This window comes from Corythoichthys intestinalis, chromosome 12 (assembly GCF_030265065.1).
Source record: "Corythoichthys intestinalis isolate RoL2023-P3 chromosome 12, ASM3026506v1, whole genome shotgun sequence".
NCBI lineage: Eukaryota > Metazoa > Chordata > Actinopteri > Syngnathiformes > Syngnathidae > Corythoichthys > Corythoichthys intestinalis.
Window position 1 is genome coordinate 23,972,787 of NC_080406.1, and position 26,574 is coordinate 23,999,360.

At 39.1% G+C, this 26,574-nt stretch overlaps 4 protein-coding genes across 6 annotated transcripts in view; 2 read left to right on the forward strand and 2 right to left on the reverse strand.

Annotated features, from left to right (window-relative positions):
- lrp2a (low density lipoprotein receptor-related protein 2a) overlaps positions 1 to 1,965 on the reverse strand; it is a 125,161-nt gene extending 123,196 nt beyond the window's left edge. Inside the window, exon 1 of one of the 2 annotated variants that reach the window (XM_057851784.1) lies at positions 1,773 to 1,857. In XM_057851784.1, the coding sequence (XP_057707767.1) occupies positions 1,773 to 1,842 (70 nt within the window). In that variant the 5' untranslated portion in view covers positions 1,843 to 1,857. Of the gene's footprint in view, positions 1 to 1,772 lie in introns of both variants that reach the window. The other variant, XM_057851782.1, reaches the window with a different exon arrangement.
- An 822-nt stretch (positions 1,966 to 2,787) lies between these two features.
- Positions 2,788 to 10,872, forward strand: zgc:172182 (coiled-coil domain-containing protein 89). 2 transcript variants are annotated; one of them, XM_057851463.1, is made up of 8 exons: positions 2,788 to 2,962; positions 4,290 to 4,753; positions 4,950 to 5,080; positions 5,165 to 5,236; positions 7,866 to 8,002; positions 8,059 to 8,135; positions 8,208 to 8,307; positions 8,380 to 10,872. In XM_057851463.1, the coding sequence occupies exons 1-8, from the start codon at positions 2,870 to 2,872 to the stop codon at positions 8,464 to 8,466; spliced, it is 1,161 nt and encodes a 386-aa protein (XP_057707446.1). In that variant the 5' UTR covers positions 2,788 to 2,869; the 3' UTR covers positions 8,467 to 10,872. The 2 variants fall into 2 exon arrangements, with proteins under 2 accessions (XP_057707446.1, XP_057707447.1); XM_057851464.1 differs by lacking the exon at positions 5,165 to 5,236.
- LOC130926533 (ATP synthase subunit beta, mitochondrial-like) lies at positions 8,554 to 13,424 on the reverse strand. Its single transcript, XM_057851462.1, has 10 exons — positions 13,236 to 13,424; positions 12,636 to 12,809; positions 12,379 to 12,553; positions 11,104 to 11,225; positions 9,943 to 10,127; positions 9,642 to 9,800; positions 9,416 to 9,538; positions 9,131 to 9,343; positions 8,865 to 9,066; positions 8,554 to 8,791 (listed from the first exon to the last, which is right to left on the reverse strand). Exons 1-10 carry the CDS (start codon positions 13,339 to 13,341, stop codon positions 8,694 to 8,696), a joined length of 1,557 nt encoding a protein of 518 aa, XP_057707445.1. The 5' UTR covers positions 13,342 to 13,424; the 3' UTR covers positions 8,554 to 8,693.
- Positions 13,425 to 15,416: 1,992 nt separating this feature from the next.
- Positions 15,417 to 26,574, forward strand: part of col28a2a (collagen, type XXVIII, alpha 2a) — a 33,180-nt gene continuing 22,022 nt past the window's right edge. The window contains exons 1-5 of the mRNA XM_057851465.1: positions 15,417 to 15,446; positions 15,637 to 15,774; positions 17,317 to 17,891; positions 19,206 to 19,226; positions 19,340 to 19,399. Coding sequence (XP_057707448.1) covers positions 15,645 to 15,774; positions 17,317 to 17,891; positions 19,206 to 19,226; positions 19,340 to 19,399 — 786 coding nt within the window. The 5' untranslated portion in view covers positions 15,417 to 15,446; positions 15,637 to 15,644. The remainder of the gene's footprint in view (positions 15,447 to 15,636; positions 15,775 to 17,316; positions 17,892 to 19,205; positions 19,227 to 19,339; positions 19,400 to 26,574) is intronic.

The following is a 26,574-nucleotide window of genomic DNA, read 5'->3' on the forward strand; positions in this document are numbered from 1 at the left end:
ACAAATGAAAAGTACAGATAACTGCAAAAAAATGATAGGAGTAAATGAACCAGCTCCATGGATGCTGTTTTAACATTATCAGCATTTTTGTAGCCTTACGAAGCCTGGATAAGGCACTACTAAAGGTTATGGGGGCTTAATTTTGGTGGGAGTGTGGGGGCGTTTAGAACAGCCTGGAGAAAGTACCCCCAACTGTTATACCAAAACAAATGATCAAGACATCACTAATATAGAAATGAAGCTTTAATATTATTTCTAAAATGCTGCATCAGATTGGCAGTTATCTGTAATTTTTTTGTGACTGCACTGAGTGGGATAAGTGATATATATATATTTTTTATGATTCAAGAAAAATGTAAATGAAAATTGTTAAGTGTTATAAAAACCTGTCATTTTAATACCCTTATTCAAATAATACAAAAATAAACTCGACACTCGACAGTGTCTGGATACGACCGTTTTTCATTTTTCTTTAGATACTGCTAGATGTAATGTTATTGGAACTTTTTTTCAAAAATTAAAACAATACACTGATCAGTCACAACATTAGGTATACACCTGCACATAAAACAACGATAGGAAAATATGGATTTAGCAAGATGATAATATTAGATATTTAGACATTACTATAAAGAGGTGTTTACTATTAAGGTTGTAGTTTGCATTGGATTAAGGGAGTGCTTCACACTGAGACCTGTTTAACTTTCAAGTATAGTGAGAAATCTAAAATATTAGAAGCAGCATTTTCTAAAAGCCATTCAGCCATATATCACTGCAAATAAAAAAAAATACAAATATGTCACTAATGCATTTACTATAATGAAACCTCTGCATTATAATTGTCATAGAGGCAGCTTTTTTATGCAGGTATTGTGATTAAGCTCTTAAAATTGTGCAAGTGTCCCAAAAGTTGAGGCTGGTCAGTTTATACAGAACTAATGACGAATATAGACTTTCTGAGAAAGTCAAGTGAGTCAATCATACATGTCATCAAATGTCAGGAAACTGTCAACACATTCTTTTTTTGGACAATTAAACATCTTTTTTTTTCCTGTCAATATCCGCAGAGGTGAATGCACCCAGTTCATTCTAGGGCATATCCAAGCAGAGAAGCTGTGGCTCTACAAGCTTTACTTAGGTAGAAATGGTTCCATTCTACAGCAGCTGCAGTGTAATTAGTAGCCACATTCACACTAAGAAGCTTACATCCCAAGGGTTGAGCAAAAAGAAAGCAGATTACAATTTGAGAAGTAGGATCTTGCTGGGCTCCAAACACAAGAGACAAGCACCAAACTAAAATGAAAAAGGAGTCCAAATGTATTATTCCTAATGTCTCTGCTCTGGCAGAAAAGTCAATTCCATTCTTTGAGTTGAATTATACGGTTTGCCATCCGGGCACCACCTCACTAAAAATGAACTTTATTAACCAGTACCTCTCAGTACTTACAGATTGTAAGTCACATGCTCCGTTCTGTTACCTAGCAACAGTAAAGCTCAGGCAAAAGTTCCTCCAGGAGAACTTCCATTCTGACTGAGTGGGGCTTTGTGCTCAACTTTTAACTAATAACACTGAATAGAAAAATCCATCTAATTTCTCCCACTTACACTTCCACATTATATTCACATAAGAATTTCCCGCCATTATTCACAACTTGTTTTCTCTCTCTCTTTTTTTTTTTTTTTTTAAATTTAACCCCTAGCCAACTTGAGTAACAAGTGATGGATGTCAATAAATGACTCCATTATCATATAAGAGAAACCATGCTACTAACCTTGTGATTGATGCAAAGTAAGCCAGCAAAATAATAGGAGAAAGAGTTGGAGTGGCACCGCTCTCCACATTCTGGCTGGTCCGTCCAGCTCCACTGTGCAGATGGAGGAGCTGCAGGGACTGGAGGGGGTGTTCTGGGATGCTCTTGGCTCTCCTCTAACCGGGTTCCTTGGCCCACGACTTGATCAAAAGGGGCGTGCGCAAAGTGCAGTACAGCCGCTCCCCCAACCCTGAGGATAAATCCCTCAAGGCGGTCCGTGAAATCTGCATAATGATATGCAACTCCCATGACTACAAATCTTGCATCACTGTTTATGCACTTTTGTCCTGCGTGAAGAATAAACACGAATCAATTAAGTGCAAAAAAATATATATATCTATATATATAGTGAGCTCTTATTCATTTAAAAAAAAAAAAAAAAAGTCTTGTAAATATAAATATGGATGAGCTTTTCTATTCACATAATCAGATTGGGCACTATGAAAAGTTACTTTAGCAGAAGTTGGAGTTTATTTGAAAACATCACTTTGGCTCACCATGTGTTTTCCTTTCAAAATGTCTCATTGTTAGTACATTAACAATTGGAGCATGCCATCTCGCGGTCATAAGGGTGTACTACAGACCACCTGTTACCATGACGTGTTTCCAATGGCAACCGAGTAACCCAAACTTGGACGTTGGAAGTGTTTATCAGCATGTTTTTGTGTGTACGTGTATTTTAAAGCCTTCAATAGAACCCTATTTGAGTACCCTTGCGTATCCCACAATGCATTGCACATCAGCGGGAACAAATATTTTATTGAACAATTATTATTGACACGTGACATTGTTGCTAAAAACACATTTCTCATAAAATACAACAATAAATAACAGCCAGCAAAATAACATTTTGTAAGTGATATAAAATTCCTTTAATAGTTAATAGTTTATTAAGAACTTTTTTTTGTTTTTTTTTTGTTTTTTTTTTGTGAGAACAAGACGACACACGCACGAGTTGATTACGTCATAGTTTAAACATAAATTAGCTACACTAGTTAAAACGAGTCTTTGGAAAACAATTGTTGAGCACGTTCAGCAGAACTTTGACTTAACTTAAAATGTCTCAACGAAAAAAGCCAGAAAACGTGAGAAAGAAAGTGACCAAGACCGAAGATGAAACGATATTTTCTGAACTGCCTCTTAACGTTGCCGTAAGTAATGTTCGTTGACATGTATATTATGCAACATTTACTTTTTTCTGGTTCACATTCGTTTGGAGTTGATTTTGGTCTGTTGGTGATTGTTATTGAAAGTTGCATGTCGCTCTGTGTGAATAATAATATTGTTACAATATTGCCTCTAAAGCTTGTTTGGTCATTATTGTTCGGACAGTATATAAGAAGGCAAGTGCAACAAGAATGTTTAAAATTCCAAATCAATTCAATTTACTGTGGACAAAAATGGCCACGATATATTTTGGGGGAATAAATAGAAAGTTTTTAGCCAAATTTCGATTGAAATAACTATATCTACTTCAGATCCAACTAGTGTGCAAAGATTAATTGATTGACTTTGTAATTCGATTAGAACAAAGCTTCAAATCAAATTTTGCTGCTGCTTGCTTGCGTTGTAATGGTTTGTTTTGAAAGTGTTTGCATTTAGTTTCATTGATTTGGGTGGATATACTGCTCTTTAGTGGAAACAGTGAATATAACATAACTCATGCAACATGGTTGAATCCAGCTGCTCCCTGTTAAGACCAACATAGGTATGTTTTTTTTTTTTTTCGAGCTTATGTTTTTTATGCAGTCGTAATTTAGTGTATAGGTATATTTAGCCATTTTTCTTGGGAATACAGTACGTGTTTGAGCGCCTTGTTAATTTTTTTTTTTTTTTTAAGTTAGCATTTCATCGCATTTAAGCTAGCGCACTTTTGCTATGCCCGTTAGCCAACTGTTCTCTTGTTGTACTTCCTGATCCTCATTTAATTTTTTTTATACCGTTTGAGGCTAAGCTCAGGTATTTTAATTTATTTTTTTAAATGAAAGTGCAATTCTGCTTAGTTTGAAGAAACACTCTGTAACTTTATTTTGAAAGGGTAATCTTGAAATGTTTCTTTGCCGATTACTCGATTATTTGAACTAACTAGTTAATAGATTAATCGACTACTAAAATAATCGATAGTTGCAGCCCTAGATCCAACATGGCAAATAATGACGTATTGTTTTTGGGTTTTTTTTCCCTAAAGTAATTTAAGATAACCAGTCATTCAAGTCCGGCTTTTAGAGTGAAATTTAGAATTAGTTGCAAATTTAGGAAGTACATATTGAGCTTGTTTCAACCTGATTAATGCACATACCAAATACATATTTTTTTGTATGTACCGGTAAAAATCTAGGAGTAAAATGAGGGGATTTACACCATTTCCCACTGGACGTAATGTAATTTTTTATTTATTTATTTATTTTTTGGGTGATGGAAACCAGGTGATATTTTCTATGTAATGGCACCTAACATTTTATCTTGGCTTTTCCACAGCAAATTGACATCAATCAGAAAACTTGCAAGGACCTCGCTGCTGCCAATTTGGCAGAGACATTGCGGCTGCAGTCCAGAATAAAAGAACAAGCCAATCTGATCTGTGTCCTTAAAGACAGATCAGATGAGCTGTTCAACCAATCCCAATGCCTGCAGCAGGTCAGAAATGAACTGGAGAAGCAACTTGAAAGCTGCCAAAAAGAAGTGGTGCAAAAGCAGCAAAGAGTGGAGCTAGTCGAAAAAAGATTTATGGATTTAGACGCCAACAGTCGAGCGATAATCGTCTTCATGGAGGAGTACAAACACCACAATGCACAGTTGAAGATTGAAAACAAGCAGCTGCAGATGGAAAACGACACGCTTTTCTCCCATAAAATACAGGAGAAAGAGGTGATCATTCAAAAGCTTACAAAGGAAATCAAAATATTAAGAGATGAGTTCACAGCTAAGGAGAAAGCGTACAAGTAAGATATTTTTTTTGTTTCTTAGTTGTTTTTGTTTCGTTTGTTTTTTTTTTAGATTAACATCAACAAATTAATACAGTGGTGCCTTGACCTGTTGGTAATTGTCAGGTCTCTCAATGCACTTCTGTAGTTGTACAGTTTATTTTGGGGGGATTGTTTTGTCTTGTCTCTCATGTCCCGTTACTTTGTTTCAAAGGGAGAAAATAGCCCAAAGTGAATCAACATCCGAGAAACAATTTAAAGACCATCAACAGAGGGAGGCGGCATTACTTGAACAATTGCGTGATGTTCAGCAGCAACATGAGGCAGCAGAACAAATGTGTAAAGGTAACAAATCAGTCCAGCATATTCCACATGTATCATCTAAAGCAGGGGTGTCCAAACTTTTTTTTTTCCCGAGGGCCGCTTCAGAAAAGTCAAAGGAAGCAAGGGCCAACTTGAAATCCTTCCACGTTCATTTGTTAAACAGAAGATCAGAATCAGGTAAAAAAAAAAAAAAATCGAGTTTGTAATTTTAAGTGTTAACTCATTGGCTGCCGTTGACGGCAATAGACGTCCAATCCATTTTGATTGAGAGGGCTCCACCTCCCAATCAAATTAGATTGGTTATCTATCACCAACAATGGCGGTGAAACATTACTCAGTGCCAGCCTTCCCAGTTGAAATGGATTTGATGTCTATATATGTCAATGGCCGTGAATGAGTTAAAGGGCTATAAGCAACATAACATCGAGGTGTAAAAATATATTCCCACCACCTCTCACCAAACAAACTGTAAACAAAGAGAAAATGTGAGGCGAAGGCAAAAAAGTCAAGAAAATCACAACCATGATAGCTCAATTCGTCACATTGGATATTTTTTCTGCAAGTTTATGTTTGTTAAACAAAGTACCTGTACTGAAAATCTAGTTTCCTACATTGATTTCAACCAGTGTTGTTTTCGTCAACAATGACGATAACGAAAATATTTCGTCTGTGTATAATTTTTTCCATGACGATGACGTGACGAGCTAAAGACGTGTCTTGAAAGACTGAAAAATAACGGGATGAATTTTTGTCTGATGAGAACGAGATGAAAATATGCTATACTTTCCGTCATAGGTACATAATGTGTGATATTTCTTATCGCATGTGTAGTTAGCACGCATCGTAGCAGTGTTTGGCCATGTCGCTTATGTGACATGCTGCACCACCAACTCCACACTCACACTTACTCACCGGTGTCCTCTCCAGGCTCCAGACTTGCCTTTTTAGGAACATGTCATGTGCTGCTTGGTATGTTTTGTTTTCATATCTTAGCTAGATATGCCATGTTGCTCTAGCCTTTAAAGGTCTTTGCTGAGAGCTCATCAAAAGTAACGCGTAACTGTAATCTGATTACTTTCTTTCAGTAAGGAGTAATGTAATGCGTTCATTTTTCCAAACTAGTAATCTGATTATACCGTATTGGCCCGAATATAAGACGCTGTTTTTTGCATTGAAATAAGACTGAAAAAGTGGGGGCCGTCTTATATTCGCGGTCTAGACATTATACCCATTCACGACGAGTGAAGCAATGTTCTGTCATGACAGATCTCAGCTACTCTCAAGTTTACCGGTTTGCATTATTTTATTGCAATGTTTTTCCTTATCCAGATTTGTTTCAAGACTACAGTTACAGTTAGACTTCACTTTGATGGTTAATGCAGTTATTGCGATTTTGTTGTCTTATCACAAAAGCTTTGTTTACATCATATTCGTGTTGCACATTCATACCGTGAGGTTGCGTGTTCGTTTAGCATCTTTGGGATGTGTTGTAAGTCTGATTGAGTGTAAAGTGCTTTGTTGCCGCCACGTTTTGTGGCCAAATTGACCGCGTGTGTGTACGGTGTACTTTCGGGTTGAGCGCGCGCATCCCCCCCATCTTTGTGTTTATTGCACTGTACAACTCATTAGTGTGTTGTAGATTATTGTGCAGTCAATTTGCATTGTTTTACATTAGCACTGATATGCTGTTAACCCTAATCCCAAATTCAGAATTTTTGACATTAGGCTTAATCTTCGAGTTGGCGGGGTTTAATTAGTTGATTTCAACAAATTCCATGCAGTTTGTCAGTTATTTGTTAGTTTGAGAGCTCCGGACAGGCTAAGCTAGCGCGAGTCAATGATGGTTGAAATCAACTCCATCGACTAATTAAACCTCGCTAACTCGAAAATTTAGCCTTATGTGAAAAATTCTGACCTTCCCCTTTAAATTCAATGATCGGAAAATCAATTACATGCGACGACATTTTTCTTTTATTATTCTTATGTTGAGGCGACAAAGGGAGAAAAATTGGTAAAAAACTGATAAATTACTTTTAAAGTAATTTACTTTGATAATGAAGTAATCAGTAAATTAACTAGATTACGTATCAGTAATCAGTAATTAGATTACTTTTTCAAGTAATCTGTGACAACACTGATCATCACACACTAAACGTAACTTATAGCATTAGCATTAAACGTGGTGAATGTCGTCTTAAACTCTTGGATAACTTTATTTACAGTCTGTGGCGTCCAGGTGAGTTTAATTAATTAAAAATGTACTGTTTTCCTGCTGAGCGTGTATTATGAAGAAGATGGTGTTGTCCTTGTAGAGACTACAATTTTGTGCTCGGCTGTCAATGTTCGTTCGAAATTGTTGGAAACCATTTATTTATTCATGAACTACAACTTTTCAAGTTTACAAGCGAAAACATTTTGAGTAATTGTTAACTAAAACTAGATGAAGACTAACACATTTTCAAATGACTAACATATGACCAAGTCAAATAAGTATTTTTGTCCAAAAGACTAAGACTAAAACGAAATTTAAAAAGGCTGCCAAAAACAACACTGATTTCAACACGACAGGGTTTTGACCCATAGGCTAATGGAGAGGTCCTGTTTAAGTGACTGGCTTCATCTCTTGTTAAAATTGAGAAGATTAGGAGAACTTTAGGCCTAACTTCAGATTCTTGTGCAGGAGCTATATCCATTGATACAGTATTTTGATAATTTGTTGCGGGCCAGTGGAAACTGTGCAAAAGGCCGTAGTTTGGACACCCCTAATCTAACGGCACAGGTAAACTTTTGGTTTTATCACCCTCAGCCTTTAAGCAAAAAGGTCTAAAAGCCGAGGAGCAGCACGCATTGAGGGAAGCTACCATGAGCAAAAATATTACAAACCTCACCAAAGAGAGGGACAAACTGCTGCGTACTTGTGCGGAACAAGAAAACACCCTACAGGTAGATTTGAGGAAATGCTGCTGGTAATACCGCACACTTATTGCATTTAATTACAGGAGAAGCTAGAAGAACTCCGGCTTCTTGAGGCACAATATAATGAACAGAAAATAGCTCGGACAAAAGCAGAGGAGAGGTACATGTGTTTGTTACATTGGTCTTTTTTTAAAGTGAAAATAAATTACGACTATATGTCTTTGAACTGCAGATTTAAACAGGAAGCACAGTTGGTGAATGCAGATAAAAGAGTCAAGTCGCTTAAATTGGCCCTAGAAGAAGCCAGGGCAAAGTACGAAAAGTTGAACAAGGTTTGCTGCCAGGACAAAATGGTTAATTTCCTGTATAAACTTGTACTTAATTATGACATCAATATTTTACAGGATTTCGCGGCATTCAAAGAACACAGCATCGGTCTCCTTACTAAGGAAAGAGAACTAAATAAAATACTGCGACACTTGAGGACCTAAACTATCAGATTTGGCAAATCTCTCTCACAAATAAGTTTCAGAAGAGATGATCAGTGCACAAAAAAGACAAAGAAAGAACAGTGCTGTATCAAAATGTCATCTTTAATCTCATTTGAAGCTTTCCAGAGTAATACAAGCAAAGCACAACATACTTAGCGTGGCACGACTGGGGTTCCTCAAATAGAAATCATACTGTACAAATCAGAGAACCTTCCATACATTGTTGTTTAAGAGTGTTCTTCTGCCAGTTTCTCTGCCTTTTGGACCACTTCTTCAATGGGACCCACCATGTAAAAAGCCTGCTCAGGCAAGGCATCGTATTCACCTGGAAGAGCATAAAGATTTTTAGCTGGAAAGTAGTTTTATTCCATTTCTGAAAATATATTACACGGCACTACCTGCTAGAATGCTCTGGAATCCTTTGATTGTTTCCTTGAGAGGGACCAGCTTCCCCATGTGGCCAGTGAAAACCTCAGCCACCTGGAAAGGCTGGGACAGGAAACGCTGGATCTTACGAGCCCGAGCTACTGTTAGCTTGTCTTCCTCAGATAATTCATCCATACCCAGAATAGCGATGATGTCTTGTAATGACTTGTAGTCCTGAAAAAGAGATTTGGGGGTCATTGGATCTCATTGAACAGCTATTCATGTAGAAAGGTCTTACCTGGAGAATCTTCTGTACACCTCGGGCAACATCATAATGTTCAGAGCCCACGATGTTAGGGTCCATGATTCGGGAAGTGGAATCCAGAGGGTCCACGGCGGGGTAAATTCCAAGCTCGGCAATGGCACGGGACAGCACGGTGGTGGCGTCCAAGTGAGCGAAGGTTGTAGCAGGAGCGGGGTCGGTCAAGTCGTCGGCGGGCACATAAATTGCCTGTAAAGCGAGTAGGTTTTATTTGGATTCTATCAATAGAAGTAGTCACAACAATCCTATCCTTCTTCTTACTTGCACTGAGGTGATAGAACCTTTCTTGGTGGTTGTGATTCGTTCCTGCATGGTACCCATATCAGTAGCCAAGGTAGGCTGGTATCCCACAGCAGAGGGGATACGACCCAACAGGGCAGACACCTGAAGGACAAAAATAAAAGGAAAAAAGGTGTATATTAAGCTCATCTTAAAAGTAGACGATCCCTAACTTTGTGAGTAGTGTACAGTATGCTGCGTTGTATACCTCTGAGCCAGCTTGGGTAAACCTAAAGATGTTGTCAATGAAGAGAAGCACATCCTGTCCTTCTTGATCACGGAAATATTCAGCGACAGTTAGTCCAGTAAGAGCGACTCTGGCACGAGCGCCTGGAGGTTCGTTCATCTGACCGTACACCAGTGCTACCTGAAAATACATATGCAAAAACAAAAGTTTTTATATGACCAGATTGGAGAAGTTGTGGTTGTTGAACTGAATCGTTGGAAACCATTTCCAATGTTTGGGAATGCTTATGTGACAGTGTAGATGTACCTCATGAGTGTCTTACCTTTGAGGTGGTGTCCTTCAGGTTAATGACTCCAGACTCAATCATTTCATTGTACAAGTCATTACCCTCGCGGGTACGCTCTCCGACTCCGGCGAACACTGAGTAGCCACCGTGAGCTTTGGCCACGTTGTTGATCAACTCCATGATCAGAACAGTCTTACCAACACCAGCGCCACCAAACAGACCTGGCACACAACCAGCACAATGGTTCGGAGAAGCTCGCACGTGGAAAGCGATATTAAGATTATCTTTCTACCAGAGATTGGTAGAGTAGCCAAAAATTTTACTCAAGTAAGAGTAGCGTTACTTCAAAATAATATTACTCAAGTAAGAGTCATCCCAAAAAATGTACTCCAGTACAAGTAAAAATGTATCCAGTGAAAAGAATACTCAAGTAATGAATAACATTGTAACTTATTTTTGTTTTTGTTTTTTTAACAATGGTATTTTTTTCTTTCAGCACAAACTTATCCATATGAACGGTTGCTATAACGATACTGAACAATAGCCCATAACCACATTAAGCCAAACAAATACTAAAAAAATAATTGAATTTCAGCAAGAGAATAAGATAGAAATGAAGCATTATGAGGATGAGGGCCCTCTAGTGGAGAAAAGAGTTCCTAGTTTGAATAGTGAATATATCCTTCATAATTACTACTATGAAATGAAAAGGATCACATCTCCAATTTTCCGTGGTCAGTTGGTGCCAAATAAAAAGTAGGAGAGAGGTTTGAATCCGCGCTTTCGAGTCATGTTGAGGGCAGTGCTCTGTGTCAAATACTTCATTTTTTATGCTGCTTTAAAGACTCCACGTAATTGAACAGGCCGATGTAATCATAGAACGACAAGCTCGAGTCTGATTGATTTACTACAGTCATGTGAATCTTGTTGTGACGTCTCATTGGTGAAATTGGTAGAGCTGCCCTTGGCATCACTGGCAAAAAAGTAATAAATCTAAGAATAAAGAGGAAAAATGTAACGACTCTTGTGTAGCCCAAAGTAGTGAAGTAAGAGTAACATTTTTTTTTCATAAATCTATTCAAGTAAAAATAAAAGGTATGGCTTAGTAAAACTACTTTTAGAAGTACATTTTTCTCAAAAAGTTACTCAAGTAAATGAAACGGCACATGTTACTACCCACCTCTGCTTGCTACTCACCAATTTTTCCACCCTTAGCATAAGGTGCAAGAAGATCTACCACTTTGATTCCAGTGACTAAGATTTCTTGCTCCACACTCATGTCGGTGAACTCAGGGGCTTCAGCATGGATAGGAGCAGTCCTAAGAGTACGAGAGGGTTATTTTTAACTCGGCGGTGTTACTATTTAAGAACATCTATTAATAGTATAGACCCTACCCACCGACGTCACAAAATCACGTGATCGCTGTATTGTTCCGCCCTCTTGTCCGTCATTTTGTGTCTGTATTATCAATGGTCTCAATTGATCGAGCAATTTATAATGCATTTCATGGAAGACCCGGTGCTTTCGGATGCCGTAAACTCACTTGATACGTTGCATAAAAGGCGTTATGTGGAAAAGCTTCAGTTTATCCAGTCGCCAGATCCATATTTGATGCCTAAATCGATGTTTTTCGACCCGCTGTGTTCGCCGTATTTGCCTGACATCTGCTAGCTACCCTGATATGTACAACTATCTTGTCCACACAAAATCAGCCTATTCTCACGAAAGTTTGAAAAACTTTAAGAGCTTGGAGGCTGATAAATACTTCGTAGCTGGTTGGGTGAAACAGGTCCTCTTGTGCTTGGAAAGGTGAGTTACGAAATTTTCAATTCAAAATCTTTTGTTCTTGCTAACATCCACTGTTGAGTCTAATGTATTTCATGTCATTTGTCAATGGAGCTAGGGCTTTTAATGTTTATATGGTTTAGCGATAGCACTCTCACTACATACATACGTGTATGTTGTCGGCGATTAGCCTAGCCATGATCTTAATTGTGGTTGTCAGCCCAAAACCCTCTAAATATATATTAAATGCATCTTACCAGATATAAAATGACTACTACATAATTTGTGGTAATCGTTTGGAGCTCAGTTTTCTCGTCGAATTGCAGCAGCCCATCTCGCTCTCTCCTCTCCGGGTCTCTCGGAATCCGGTAGAACTTCAAGTCTCTCCATCTATCTTCTCTGTTATTGCAACCGACCGCCACACACGCCTTCACCATTTTGATTATTAATGTTAACGAGCAGAAAAACACGCCGTAAATAGGAGGAATGTACGTAGCCGTAACAGGTAAACACGATGTGTTGACGGACAATTGGGCGGCACCAGTCAGGAGGGCAGAGTTGTGACGTCACATGGGTAGGGTCTATAAGCATGTAACTCAAAGAATATTGAAAAAATTGTATGTTAAACAAAAAAGCGGACTCCCTTTTCAGAACTATTTTGTCCTAAATTTTTTTAAAAAACTTACTGTTTTGTGCTAATTGGTCCACGTTCATCAATGGGTTCGCCAATGACATTCATGATCCTACCCAAAGTCTCCGGCCCCACAGGGATTCTAATCGGTGCCCCGGTGTCAAGAACCTTCTGTCCACGGATAAGACCCTCTGTGCCATCCATGGCAATTGTTCTGACTGTGTTTTCCCCTGAGGAAAGATACAAGAATTTTGGACTTTAAAAATATATATATATATGTATTCCTTACTCTGATATTTTTCATTTACTGACCAAGATGCTGTGCCACCTCAAGCACCAGCCTGCTCTCACGGCCTGTCACTTCCAGTGCATTGAGGATGGGGGGCAAGCCTTCGTCAAACTGGACGTCCACAACAGCACCGATTACAGCCGTGATGCGTCCATTGCCTAGAGCTGCCTGAGCAGCAGGGGTTGCATAGCCCCTACCTGCAATGACACATTAAAATTCTGCTAAATTGCAAACAATGCCATCAGTATTTTTCAAAGCTTCAAAGAAAACCTGCTGAATGAGTGTCATGCTTACATTGTCGTTACGTTATTAATGACATTCAATCACAACATTTAGATGCATGTTATTAACTCCACATTCATGTGACTGACAACCTTAATAAGCTACCAGTTGTTTGGTTTACAATGAAAGGTCATTGAGGAGAACATGAAAGAAAGGTCAAATCAATTAGAAAACAGACTTCCAGGATTTAGTCGTCATATATTCAATACAAACACAAAGAATACTGTGTATTTGTTTTGAAATCAAACATTTAAAGGGAATGGGATAGAGGCCACGTCCATAGCAGTCCAGAGGGCATGTTGCAATGACAGTCAAGCATGGTGAAAAATATATGAACATACCCATATTTAGGCTCACATGACGACCACCGAATGTCTTCAGTGCGTTGACTCCGGGCTTAAAAGCCTGCAAAGCCCCGTTACAACAGCGTCCTACGGTACCCAGCATGGTTAAGATGGCTGAAGGTGAAGCCGCTCAGAGGACAGCTTCGCCGGTGTGGACTCCTGAGCCGACAGGGCGGTCGAGCGCATGCGCAGTGTTTCGTACTTTCGTGCTCTTTTTAGCCGCAAGAGGGCGGTACTTGCAAGGCTCGAGACATAGATATTACATATTAAAGACTAGATTTTTAAAATGCGGTATAAATTAACGGGGATGGACGTCGTCACTTGTTGACCATTTTACGTCGGAGCCATTTTGTATGTTCTGAACCTTATCCATATGGTCTGAACAATTTAATTTGTCACATGGGAGTTTGATGTCCTCCCATTGTAGTTTTTAATTGTTTTATTTATGAGGAGAACGCATCAAGCAACGTCAGAGCCATTCAATAAACGATTGATGAGTTTTACACCAATTTTCAAACAGCTTGGTTTGTCATAAATGTCAAACATGTTGTGATTTTACTTCATACTTGAGAATATAATATTGTTTAAATCCATGGCCACCTTGATACCAAACCTAAGCGCAGGCTGTTCATACTTAACTCGCAATTAATGGCATTTCTTTTTCTAAATGCAAAAATGACTATTTTAATTATTAAATATGCCAATTAGCACAGGAGTTGACCAATGACCAATCTTACATCATTCAAATTTAAACCTCATCAGAAACAACACTTTTGCAACTTTACACTTGTAAAAATGCTTTAAATATCACCTTTTCCCTTTCCTTAATAAGTAAATATTTCATTAATATAATGCAGACCCATGGAAGTATAGTCCAGTCAATAGCTACACACACGCAGTAGGCTATGTGCTAACTAAACATTTTTATAAATTACTACCAATACAATTGTTGTTGACAAATTGTCATTCCCACTCAATTATCATCTTCATTATGTTCTAGATTGCAGGCAAACAAAAATCGAAATAAACTTACAAACATTTCAACAAGCACGTTTCCAAACGCAGCAGTTTAAAACTCCATTTCCCGTGTGGCTTAGCTTACTGACAGCTACCCTATTAGCGAGCACCAATAGCCGAGGCAAAAATCAAACATTGCTATCAAAGTTTACAATCATCGGCAGCGCAATGATGTGACAACAAACGGGATTTTACAGATCACACCAGTACAAAGCTCCAACAGAAGTCAACAGTTGCCGAAAGGTAGATATAGCAAGTGTACCTGCCTGTGAGCTCCTGGTGTAACAAAGGTTTGTTTGAGAATGACACCAGTCTGTGACTGCGCACGCATGCGCAAAATGGTATCCAAAATAGAATAAGTGTTTTTTTGACTTAATTACTCTTTTGGGTACATGAGCATTTGATTATATATGTATTGATCATAATAAAAGTCTTAACAACTGGGCAAGCTCTCTTGGAACATATCACAGGCAGCACAGTAACATAGTATTCTGTGCAAAGCGTCAGTTAATTTCAATACACTCTAATTGGTCCCGTAAAAAATAATGAAAACCGGACATTTTCAAGAATTTTAAAAACCCCGCCGGACGTCCTGGACAGAATGTAAAAAGTGGACATGTCCGGGCAAAAGACGACTTTTTGTCATCCTACTGTAGCCTTTGATTTTCCATACCAGATTTCTGAAGGAAGCAAAGTCAAGTTTACCAGTCAAAAACTTACCTCCACCAACTTGTTTGAGACCTGTTGCACCCATTGGTTTCTCAAGAACAGTTAAACACCTTCTTCCTTTTACCCTTCTTTTTCCAGGCATGTCTATTCGGATCTCAATGCAAAGATCATCAGGTCATTTCCAGTTTGGCCTTCTATTAGATTATCCCAGCTGAGGAAGCTGCAGTATGCTAATGATAATCACTCTTACTTTGCCATTGGAACAAGTCCCACTTCATTTTTTTTTTGGTCTAAATTATTGTCTATGTAATTAAAAATGTCTAAAATACCACTTTAAAGCCCATCATTGTTGGAACCATATTCCTGCCTTTGCAAGCCCTAAGGCTATAGAGGGTTTCAGCATGAACAAGAATCCATTGAATCTGGTTGGGTGGTTCTTCCTTATAAAAGAGGGGCGAGTTTGACAGGCTACTTCACTCCGTGCTACTGAGAAGGACGACATCCTGTCGCTGCTGATTGACGGTAAATGAACTCAACAGTGCTCTTTGTGCAACCTGGTGGTCCTTTCGCTGGTCCTGCAGGTCCAAACAGGATACTGAACCATTGCTAACTGCAACACTTTTAAGTGTGTTGCACAGTAAAGACTGTTCTCTATGGATACTTTGTATTCATTTTAGTTTGTCATGGATGTCTTATTTTCCTTTCATTGTAGGGACGAGGATGATCCTGTCCTTTCACTCAGTGCTGTTGGTCACAGTACTGACTTTTGTTTGGGCACAAGATTTGCATGATAGCAGAGTAGTCAAATCTCGCACAAAACCACTGGCTGTAAATCTTTATGATGGGCAAGGTAAGCTAAATCTATCAGACAGTTTATTCCATCCTTGTTGTGTTTCAAATTATGTTATTACAACTTAAACAGAAATATATGCAATTTACACATTTGGAAAAGTTACTTACGTACCAACATTATTTTATGTATTTATTAATTTTTTCTTTTTTTTTCTTGCTTTTGTTTGTAGACAAAAATAAGTATTTAGTTACTCTTTAGTTCAGGGGTGTCCAAACTTTTTTTTCCCGAAGGCCGCGTCAGAATAGTCAAAGGACGCATGGGCCAACTTGAAATCCTTTCACTTTCATTTGTTGAACAGAGAATCAGAATCAGGTTTTTAAAAAAAAAGATCAGGTTTTAAACAATGTATTTATTTTTTAGTTTTAAGTCATTGGCTGCTATTCATGTTTCACTGCCATTGATGGTGATAGACGTCAAATCCATTTAGACTGGGGGGCTGGCAGCTCGCTGCCCCCCTCCCCCCAAAACATGATCACTCAACGCCAGTCTTCTCAGTTGAAATTGATTTGATGTGTATAACTGTCAATGACAGTGAATGAGTTAAGGGCTACAAGGCAGCAACAACAATAAAGAGGTGTAAAAAAGGATGTTGCAAAAAAAAAAAAAAAAAATTAATAATCGATATGTACACTACCGAAAAGAACAAATTTTGCAGAATATGAAGAAATAAGATGAGAAAATGTCCAGTGTCAACAACAACAATAATCAAAACAATCACAACCAAGTTAGCTTAATTTATCACATTGGATTATTATTATTATTATTTATTTATTTTTATTTTATTTTTGTGTGTAAAACAAAATACTGAAATTCGACAGTTTCCCTCATTGATTTCAACATGCTGTCAGGTTTTGACCCCTGAGCTGATGATGAGGCACTGTTTAAGTGACTCGCTTTAGGCAAGGCAAGGCAAATTTATTAATATAGCACAATTCAACACGAGGCAATTCAAAGTGCTTTACATCACATGAAGATCATAAAAATCACATTTAAATCAATACAACGTAAAAACCAAGACAAAAGATCGCACTTAATCACAGAATAAAAATAAATAAATACAAATAAAACAAAAATAAAAAATAAAACAAAAACTACTACTCCTAATAATAATTTAAATCAGCAATGGAGATAAGCACAAGAGGAATAGAAAGCAGGTAGATTGAAATATATAGACAGTGGCTTTAGTGTTAGAGCTAAGAAGATCCACACACTGTAGGCTGAATTTAAGTTTCTGTGGCAGCCATATTCATTAATTTATTAATTTTTTACCTGCGGGCTGTAGTTTGGACACCCCTGCTTTAGTTGAGGTTTTTTTTTTTTTTTTTTTTTTCCCCAGAATATACATAATATAGAATATACTCAAGTAAGACATTTACCTGATTTGATTCATATTACTCTGAATGAAACAGTCCTCTGATTTGGGTATAATATTTGGTTAATTTGATAACTGGACTGTAGTTTTAAAAAAAAAAAAAAAACAGTTTTTTAAGTATTTCAATAGAGTGCGTTTTTTTTGTTTGTTTTTTTTTTTTGGTACAGCTATCCTAGATGAGGACTGCAGCTTGGAGCTCTCGTTTCTACTGGACAGCTCTGAGAGTGCCAAAGACAACCATGAGCAGGAGAAGCTGTTTGCTATGAACTTGGTGGATCGACTTCAAGGCCTGAAACTGCAGACTGGTCGCAGCCTGAGCATGAGGGTGGCCTTGCTCCAGTACAGCAGCACAGTAATCACAGAGCAAAGATTTAGTGACTGGAGAGGCACAGAGAACTTCAAAATCCGCATCGCTCCGATCGTTTACATCGGTCACGGCACCTACACCACCTACGCCATCACCAACATGACCAAAATCTACCAGGAGGAGTCCAGGCCGGGCAGTATTAAAGTAGCAGTGCTCTTTACCGATGGCTCCTCCCACCCCAGGAACCCAGATATTTTCTCTGCTGTTGCCGAGGCCAAAAACCAGGGGGTCAAGTTCTTCACTCTGGGCATTACCCGGACCGCCAACGAGCCCTCCAATGTGGCTCAGCTGCGCCTCCTCGCCAGTGCTCCTGCATCCCATTTTCTCCACAATTTGCAGGAAAAGGACATAGTTGAGAAAATAGCCACTAAGATGGTGAGTATATAATAAAACATCGTCTTTGATCAGGCTAATTTTTACGTTGTATAATATTCAAAACAGCGCTTTTAAAATAGTTTCATAATTTGGTTTAAGGACTTCAAGACCTTATGCAATTCATGTTTTAATGTATTTATTAAGGGTTAACCCTTTTTTAATTTGAATGATGTTTACTAATTTCCTACTTTCTCATTATTGCATATGTGCTTATATAAATCAATTTAATAACCAAAATTACATTACTCAATAGTTGTAATTGAGTTTTTATTATACCTCTCACTTAAATTTCCCTATTTAGGGATCATTCATTTCCTTATCTTAACTCATTCCCATTGAAAACAATGGATGTCCAATTTTATTTTAAACTAGAAACTGCCATTTCTGGAGAAATTGCGATGAGCGCTGTTGTAGATACAGATCTAAGCCCCGCTCAGTGGATTTGGAGGCATTTTGGAGTCACTGTTGATTCGGGGCATTTCAGGGTCACTTCCAGTTAATATCATGTTACTTCCTGTTGATTTGGGGACATTTCGGGGACACGTTCTGTTGAAATCACGTGGCTTCCGTTTGATTTGGGGACATTTCGGGGACACCTGTTCATTTGGATACATTTTGGGAACACTTCCTGTTGATATCAGGACACTCCCTGTTTATTTGGGCACACAGATTTTTTTGCCATTGAAAATGAATGGGAAATTCGGACGTACATGGCCATCAATGGTCCCCCCATTAGGAGTGAATAGGAACGTTTTTAGGGAATTTGGGGGGAACCGTACGTTTTTGGCAAATCTGTATACAACTTTTATGCCGCTTACCGTCCTTGAATTTTTTTATGTAAGACTGTGAGATTTCGTCAAATTGTAGGACTACATACATTTTGAAACTGTTATTTATTTATTTTATTTTTTTTTTAAATCAATCCCATATTTGCGGGCAAACGGAAAATTTTTTGGGGGGGGGAATGTTCGAAAGATTGCCTGCGTCGCATGAGAATTTTGGTCATTTCGGTATTTGAACAGTGTCGATGAGCTAAACAGTTTGGTCTCGCGGAGAATAAAATGATATGAAAGAATAATAAAGTTGCTGAATTTCATATGATGGGCTTTGCCTTGCAAAGCTCACATCAAATATCTATCAGTGTCATTGGCGGCGCTAAACGTCCGATCAATTTTGGGAGGGCAAGCCACGTCAATAGCAGCCAATAAGTTACTATGCATATTTAACTAACTAAACTTAGTTTGTAGGTTGTTTCAGTCTATTATAAAAATGCAAATGAACTTCTGTTGCTTCTTTTTCTTTATTTTTTTGCAGAGTGACCTTGCTGATGAAGGCGTAAGTATTTATTCTCTGCAAATTAGCTTACACTCACCTTTACATATTAACATTGGCCTGAGCCATGCAAGTACTAAGTTAAAAGTACAGTATCTTTTTTTCTTTTTTTTCAGTGCCCACTGGCTCAGAAGTGTGCCTGTGAGAAAGGAGAGAGGGGACCCAGTGGGCCTGCAGTGAGTAGTAACCACTTTTGAAGTGTCATAAAATCGACAAGCCCTAAGGATAGTTTCTTGAAATATTCTGGATGTCAATCTGTCATTTCAAGGACTGTGTTCAAGACTCAAGACGGTTCCCAAATGTCTCGTTTAATGTTAAGTAGGGTTCAGTACACAGGTAGGCAGCTAGCAAAGGTAACAGTGTCAAGGCTGAAAATAATCAGAAAAGGAGCAAAGCTTACTGAGGTCAGTGCCGTGGAACGTGACAATGAGGTACAAAAAACTGACAACATGACACCATCTGATGCAGAGTGATATATGTAAGGTAAGCGGGGTCAAAGAGTGCAGGTGAGAGGGGACGTAAGGTGAAGTGGCCACCCAAGCCAAACACAAAAATGACAGTACCTCTGGCCCGCTTAACGTCCGACGATTTACAGCCCTTATGCCTCAGGATAGACACTGTTTAAATCACAGATGATTAAATCGTTAACAATAAAGCTAGGGGGAAAAAATCGTTTCCTTAGGCTTGTATCCCTTCCAGTCCACTAGATACCGCAGATGACAACTGCTTCCTCACCCTGAAAACTGGACCTAGTTCCATGAAGCAGGGGTGGGAGTCCTGGAAGGAGAGACCGGAGGGGATTCCTTGGCAGGTTTGAGCAGGCTGATGTGGAATGCTGGGTGGACTCGCATTGACCTCAGGAGCTTGAGTTACATGGTGACCGGGCTAATGACCTTGGTGATGAGAAAGGGTGTAATGAAAATGGGAGCAAGCTTCTTGGACTCCACCTGGCGTGGAAGATGTTTGGTAAGAGAGACAAATTTGCGTTTCCATCTTGTGGTTCTAGATGTTTATTGCTGGAAGTGCCTGTTAGCATGTTGAAAAGATTGACATCGTTGATAATGTCATCTTTGGCATATGGCCACCAAAAATGTTTCTCGACCTCAGATTGATTTATCATCCTTCCTCGGCAGCATAATGATCTATTAGTGTTGGCCAGTGAATCAATTTCCCCTTTAATGGGGAACCACATTAAGCCTGATTTTGGAGCAATCTTGGAGAGTAGCATGGTTGCTAAGAGTCTATGTAACCTTTACATCAATGGCAAAGATCATTGGTGTCAAAAATGTGGCCCAGAGGTCATTTGAACCCCGCAAGACTACATTTTGAGGCCTTCTACGTGACATCAACGTTTCATGGTAATGCGGCCCTTTTCCTTGGGATGTTCTGTTTATTTGTTTTTAATCACTTACAGTACATGCTACACTAGTTCAGCATCATGACCTTTTTGGGGTCAGGGATGTTTGTCAATAAATTAGCTCAAATAAATTAGCAGGCGGCACGGTGGCTGAGTGGTTAGCACGTCTGCCTCACAGTTCTGAGATCAAGGGTTCAATCCCGGGCTTCGGCCTTCCTGTGTGGAGTTTGCATGTTCTCCCCGTGCCTGCGTGGGTTTCCTCCGGGAACTCCGGTTTCCTCCCACATCCCAAAAACATGCATGGTAGGCTGATTGAACACTCTAAATTGCCCGTAGGTATGAGTGTGTGCGTGAATGGTTGTATGTCTCCTTGTGCCCTGCAATTGGCTGGCAACCAGTTCAGGGTGTCCCCTGCCTACTGCCCCGAGTTAGCTGGGATAGGCTCCAGCACCTCCGCGACCCTCGTAAGGAAAAGCGGCATGGAAAATGAATGAATGAATGAATAAATTAGCAATCATAGTCACGTCACTGAAATGTAGGTCCGAAGTGACAACAAGTGAAAGAAAAATACAGAGAAGAAAATAAGTATTTGAACTCATTGCTATTTTGCAAGTTCTCCCACTTAGAAAAAATTGAGGTGTCTGAAATGTTCATCATTGGTACATGTCCACTGTAAAAGAGATAATCTAAAAAGAAAAATCCAGAAATCACAATGTATGATTTTTGTAACGATTTATTGTGTGATACAGCTACGAATAAGTATTTGAAAACCTGAGAAAACAAATGTAAATATTTGGTATGGTAGCCTTTGTTTGCAATTACACAAGTCAAACGTTTCCTGTAGTTTTTCACCAGGTTTGCACAAACTGCAGGAGGGATCTTGGCCCACCCATCAGTCAAGTTTCTGGGCTGTCGCTGAGAAACATGGAGTTTGAGGTCCCTCCAAAGGTTTTCTATTGTGTCTAGGTCTGGAGACCGGCTAGGCCATGCTAGAACCTTGTTATGCTTCTTACGGAGCCACTCCGATGATGAGGACAATAAATAAATAAATGAATATATAAACTCCTTGGTTTTCCTGGCTGTGTGCTTCGGGTCATTGTCATGTTGGAAGACCCAGGCACGACCTATCTTCATTGCTTTGACTGAAGGAAGGAGGTTGATCCCCAAAATCTTGCAATACAGGGCCCCAGTCATCATCTCTTTAATACAGTGCACTTGTCCTGTCACATGCACAGGAAACCAACCTCAAAGCATGATGCTACCACAACCATGCTTCACGGTAGGGATGATGTTCTTGGGATAGTACTCATCATTCCTCTTCCTCTAAACACAGTTAGTGGAATTATGACCAAAAAGTTATCTCATGTGTCTCTCATGTGACCATAAAACTTGCTTTCATGACTCCTCTGCATCATCCAAATGGTCTTAGGCAAACGTAAGACAGGCCTTGACATGTGCTGTTTGCAGGGGGAACCTTCCGTGCCATGCATGATTTCAAACCCTGACGTCTTAGTGTATTACCAACCGTAACCTTGGAAATGGTGGTCCCAGCTCTTTTCATGTCATTGACCAACTCATGTTGTGTAGTTCTGGGCTGATTCCTCACCTTTCTTAGGATACTTCAGACCCCATGGGGCTCCACTCCGATTACGATGGACTGTCATGTTTAGCATCTTCCATTTTCTAATGATTGCTCCAACAGTGGACCTTTTTTCACCAAGCTGTTTGGCAACTGCTCCATAGCCCTTTCCAGCCTTGTAAAAGTGAACAATTTTGTCTCTGGTGTCTTTGGACAGCTTCTTGGCCATGTTACAAGTTAGAGTCTTACTGATTGTATGGGGTGGACAGGTGTCTTTATGCTGCCATCGACCTCAAACAAGTGCATCTGATTCAGGACAATACATGGAGTGGAGGGGGAATTTTAATAAGTGGACTAAGAGGTCTTTCAGGGTCAGAATTCTAGCTGATAGACAGGTGTTCAAATACTTATTTGCAGCTGTATCGCACAAATAAATTGTTTAACACTAGAAAACCCAACATTTTTTTAGCCTACTGGAAAGCCCAGAAGGGGATCAGATGATCCCCACAACTCTGGGTATCCACAATTAGCATCTGTATATGTGCAAATGAGTGTGTCATTGTCTCTCAAATAGGCCACTCAAGCACACAAGCAAACAACCTTACTCTAACCCACAAGGGTTGGTCAGTTTACACTGACTCTTGCCATGATAGTTTCAGTTATTATTTGAGAGTTTTATTTTTGAATATGGTTTTATTTTATTCATTCACTGCTCTGCCCATTTTTTCTTCTTCTCCTATAGCACACACAGGCAACTTTATGTATAAATTACTGCAATGAAATAAACAAACGCACAGACCATTGCAACGTGTATAAAGTTATCATGAATGAAATAATCAATACATTTGTGACGACAAAAAAATCTCAAATGTTTTGGTCTCACAACCCAACCCAAGTGTGATCAGCTCTGCCATGTGGCTTTCTGAATGCAAAGTGCTAACTACGTCAAGGGGCGGGGGATGTGCTTATCTTGATGACCGAGCTCGGTGTGAGCGAACGACAGTCGACTGGCGGGGTGGATTTGAACAGGAGCAGGAAATATGGTGGCTGAGAGGTGTCAGGCGAAATGCAAAGTCTCAACACTTTGCAAATATAAAAAAGCATGAACCCCAATTGCAAACGCTTTGCAAAAGAAAAAAAGCATGAATGCAAACCGCCACAACACGATCCCCAGTTCCTAAAGCGCGATTGCAAATTGGCAAAAGCACGAACCCTAATTGCCACAACACAACAGCAAATGGTTCGCAGCACGAATGGCTCAGAAGGCAAATGCAAAGACACAGCAGCAAAAATCCCGCAACAGAACAGCAAAATCCCACAACACGACGGCAAGAGGATGACCTGGAAGTACAAAAAAATTAAGATTAAAAAAAAAAAAAAAAAAAAAAGGACGACATATTGTATATTGCTGTATGTGCTATCTGACCATCTCTACGGACCTCTGTGAAGTTGGCCCCCTCCCCCCCATCAGACATATTTATATAAAAATGATGTCAATCGTTTGTACTGTAAAAGCTTTGTTAGTGCTGCTTTCGTTCTAGAGATATTTACAATTCATTTTGGGTAAATCTGAGGTCAGCTAGCCCCCCATTTCAATTCAGAATTGTGTCTGTCATTTGTGCTAGTTTGTGCTGCAACGGTTTTGTAGAACAGTATTATGCTTTTATTGAGATATTAATTTTAAGTGGTGACGTCACTCGTAGCTTTTCCTTAGCTTAGCTCCCGTGGCTAATAGAGCATACCAACTCTCTCAATAACAGAGGTGTGTCCTAACAACTAACACGAACGTAGCACAAACGAATGGCAGCACTTCAGGACCATTTTGCAGTAAATGAGGGGCTTAGAGTGACGTCATCACTCAAAATTAATATCTAAAGCCCCCCAATTTACTGCGAAACGGACCCGAATTTGTTTGTGTTATGATCGTGCTTGTTAGGTAGGTAGCTAGGACACCCCTCTGTTATTGGGAGTTGGTATGCTGCATTAGCCGCGGGAGCTAAGCTAAGGAAAAGCTACGAGTGACGTAACCACTCGAAATTAATATCTGAATAAAAGCATAATACTGATCTACAAAACCATTGCAGCACAAACGATTGACACAATTGTTAATTGAAATGGGGGGCTAGCTGACCTCAGATTTACCTAGATAAGAATTCTAAGTATCTCTACAACGAAAGCAGCTCAAACAAAACTTTTACAGCACAAACGATTGACATCATTTCTATATAAATTTGCGTCTGATGGGGGGGGGGGGGGGGGGGTGACTTCACAGAGGTCCGTACAGATAGTCACAAAGCACATATAGCAATATAAAAAGTGTCGTCCTTTTTTTTTTAACTTCCGGTCATCCTTTTGCCGAGTCCTTGCTGAGTGAGGCTTTCTCTTTCGCTACTACTACTAGTCAGGCTACTTTCAGACACTTATTTCTTACTTGCCTACTGTAGGTTGATAAATTTGTAGGTAGATTTGTTTATTTCTTGGTCAAGCCAAAAAATGTTCTTTCAATCAAAATATATATTTTCAATTGAGAAAAAAAAGTCACTTGAATGAAAGCAAAATGTGTTTGAACAAGTCAGGCTGCTGTTTCTTTACTTGCAACCAGCCATTAGCTGTGGAAGGGGGTTGGGCGTCAGGCTACTCTCAGACACGTTTTACTTGACAATGAACTGCTAAACTTCTGAGGATATTTTGACAGTATTTTAATACCTCTAATTTATTCGGATGTATTTGTTTGAATACCCTCTACATGTTAAAAAACAATTTTGAAAAGATCAGTTAACAATTTACTGTGGATATACATTGATATAAATAGATATTCAGAAATACTACAACAAAGCACACCAAGCAACAGTGGTAACAAGAAAAACACCTCACATGAAATGGCTGGGAAAAAAAATATGCAAAACTAGTAAATACCACTCTTGGTTCAGAAACAAGCTATCATTCAGGCAACTTTTGCATTCAAACACAGTTTGCTTTCATTCAAGTGACTTTTATTTTCTATTGAAAATATATACTTTGATTGAAGGAACCTTTTTTTTGGATTGACTAAGACATACAAAAATCTACCTACAAATTTATCAACCTACAGTAGGCAAGTGAGAAATAAGTGTCTGAAAGTAGCCTGACTAGTCGTAGTAGCGAAAGAGAAAGCAGCCTCACTCAGCAAGGTTTCGCCCAACCCCCCCTCAGGTAAAGTAGCCTGACTGAGCCTGTTTCGCCCATCCCCCTCCTCAGCTAAAGTAGCCTATCAGACACTTATTTCTTACTTGACACTAAACTGCTAAACTTCTGAGAATATTTTGATTAAAGTATTTTAATCATTCTAATTCATTCGGATGTATTTGTTTGAATACCCTCTACATGTTAAAAAACATTTTTGAAAAGATCAGTTAACAATTTGCTGTGGATATACATTGATATACATAGATATTCAGAAATACTACAACTAAGCACACCAAGCAACAGTGGTAACAAGAAAAGCACCTCACATGAAATGGCTGGGAAGAAAATATGCAAGACTAGTAAATACCACTCTTGGTTCAGAAACAAACTATCATTCAGGTTTCATACAATGGTGTAAATATTACATTGAATTTGAAACCATATTTCAATTTGAAACAAAACTAAATTAAACTGAACTAGTGCTCCACATCTGTGTGCATGTGTTGTGGACCCTTCCGTTTGTTACAAGTGTTTGTTTTGTTTGCTTATCTTAAATTCAATGAAACAAGCTTGATACATCCAAATTATACTTTAACAGCTGATGACCAGTATTATCTACTCTAAATGTGTTTTCTTCAGTCAGAAAAGTGATAGTTAAAAAAAATTAATCACGATAAAAAGTGCACTATTTAGGGGTGTACTAAATAAAAAATTGACACCACTTATTGTAATGCTTGTTCATTGTGTTTCTTCATTTGTAATGTTTGTTTTGTTTTTCAGTTTTGCTAAACGCACAAGTGCACTTAGTGCACTTTTTATCGTCGCTTTTGGTTACGTAACAACTGGCCGAACGGACTTATGACGTACGCGAGTGTAAAGAGGTGTCCCAATTCTTAGGGCTGATGTTTCAAGCCCTACACCTTACCCCTACTCCTTACCCGTACCCCTTATTGCTTCGTTTGAAGGGCCAAGGGGTGGGCCGAGGGGTAGAAGAATGAGATGGGCTCGGCTTGGGTGCGGATCCCAGGGTGTCCCAAAATGGGACACCCTTGGTAGTTTTAGGAAGCACCAAAACCCCTGGTGGTTCTAGTGTAAAGCAACATAGGATAACAATGACAAAACAACCCAAATTTAATTTCTGAAAGATTTATTTGTTCCCATGACACACAGTCCACCAGCAAAAACGAGGCGCTGCCAAATAAAGAAGTGTACGGGGGGGGAAAAATGTCTCATGTCTGTCAGAAATGTGG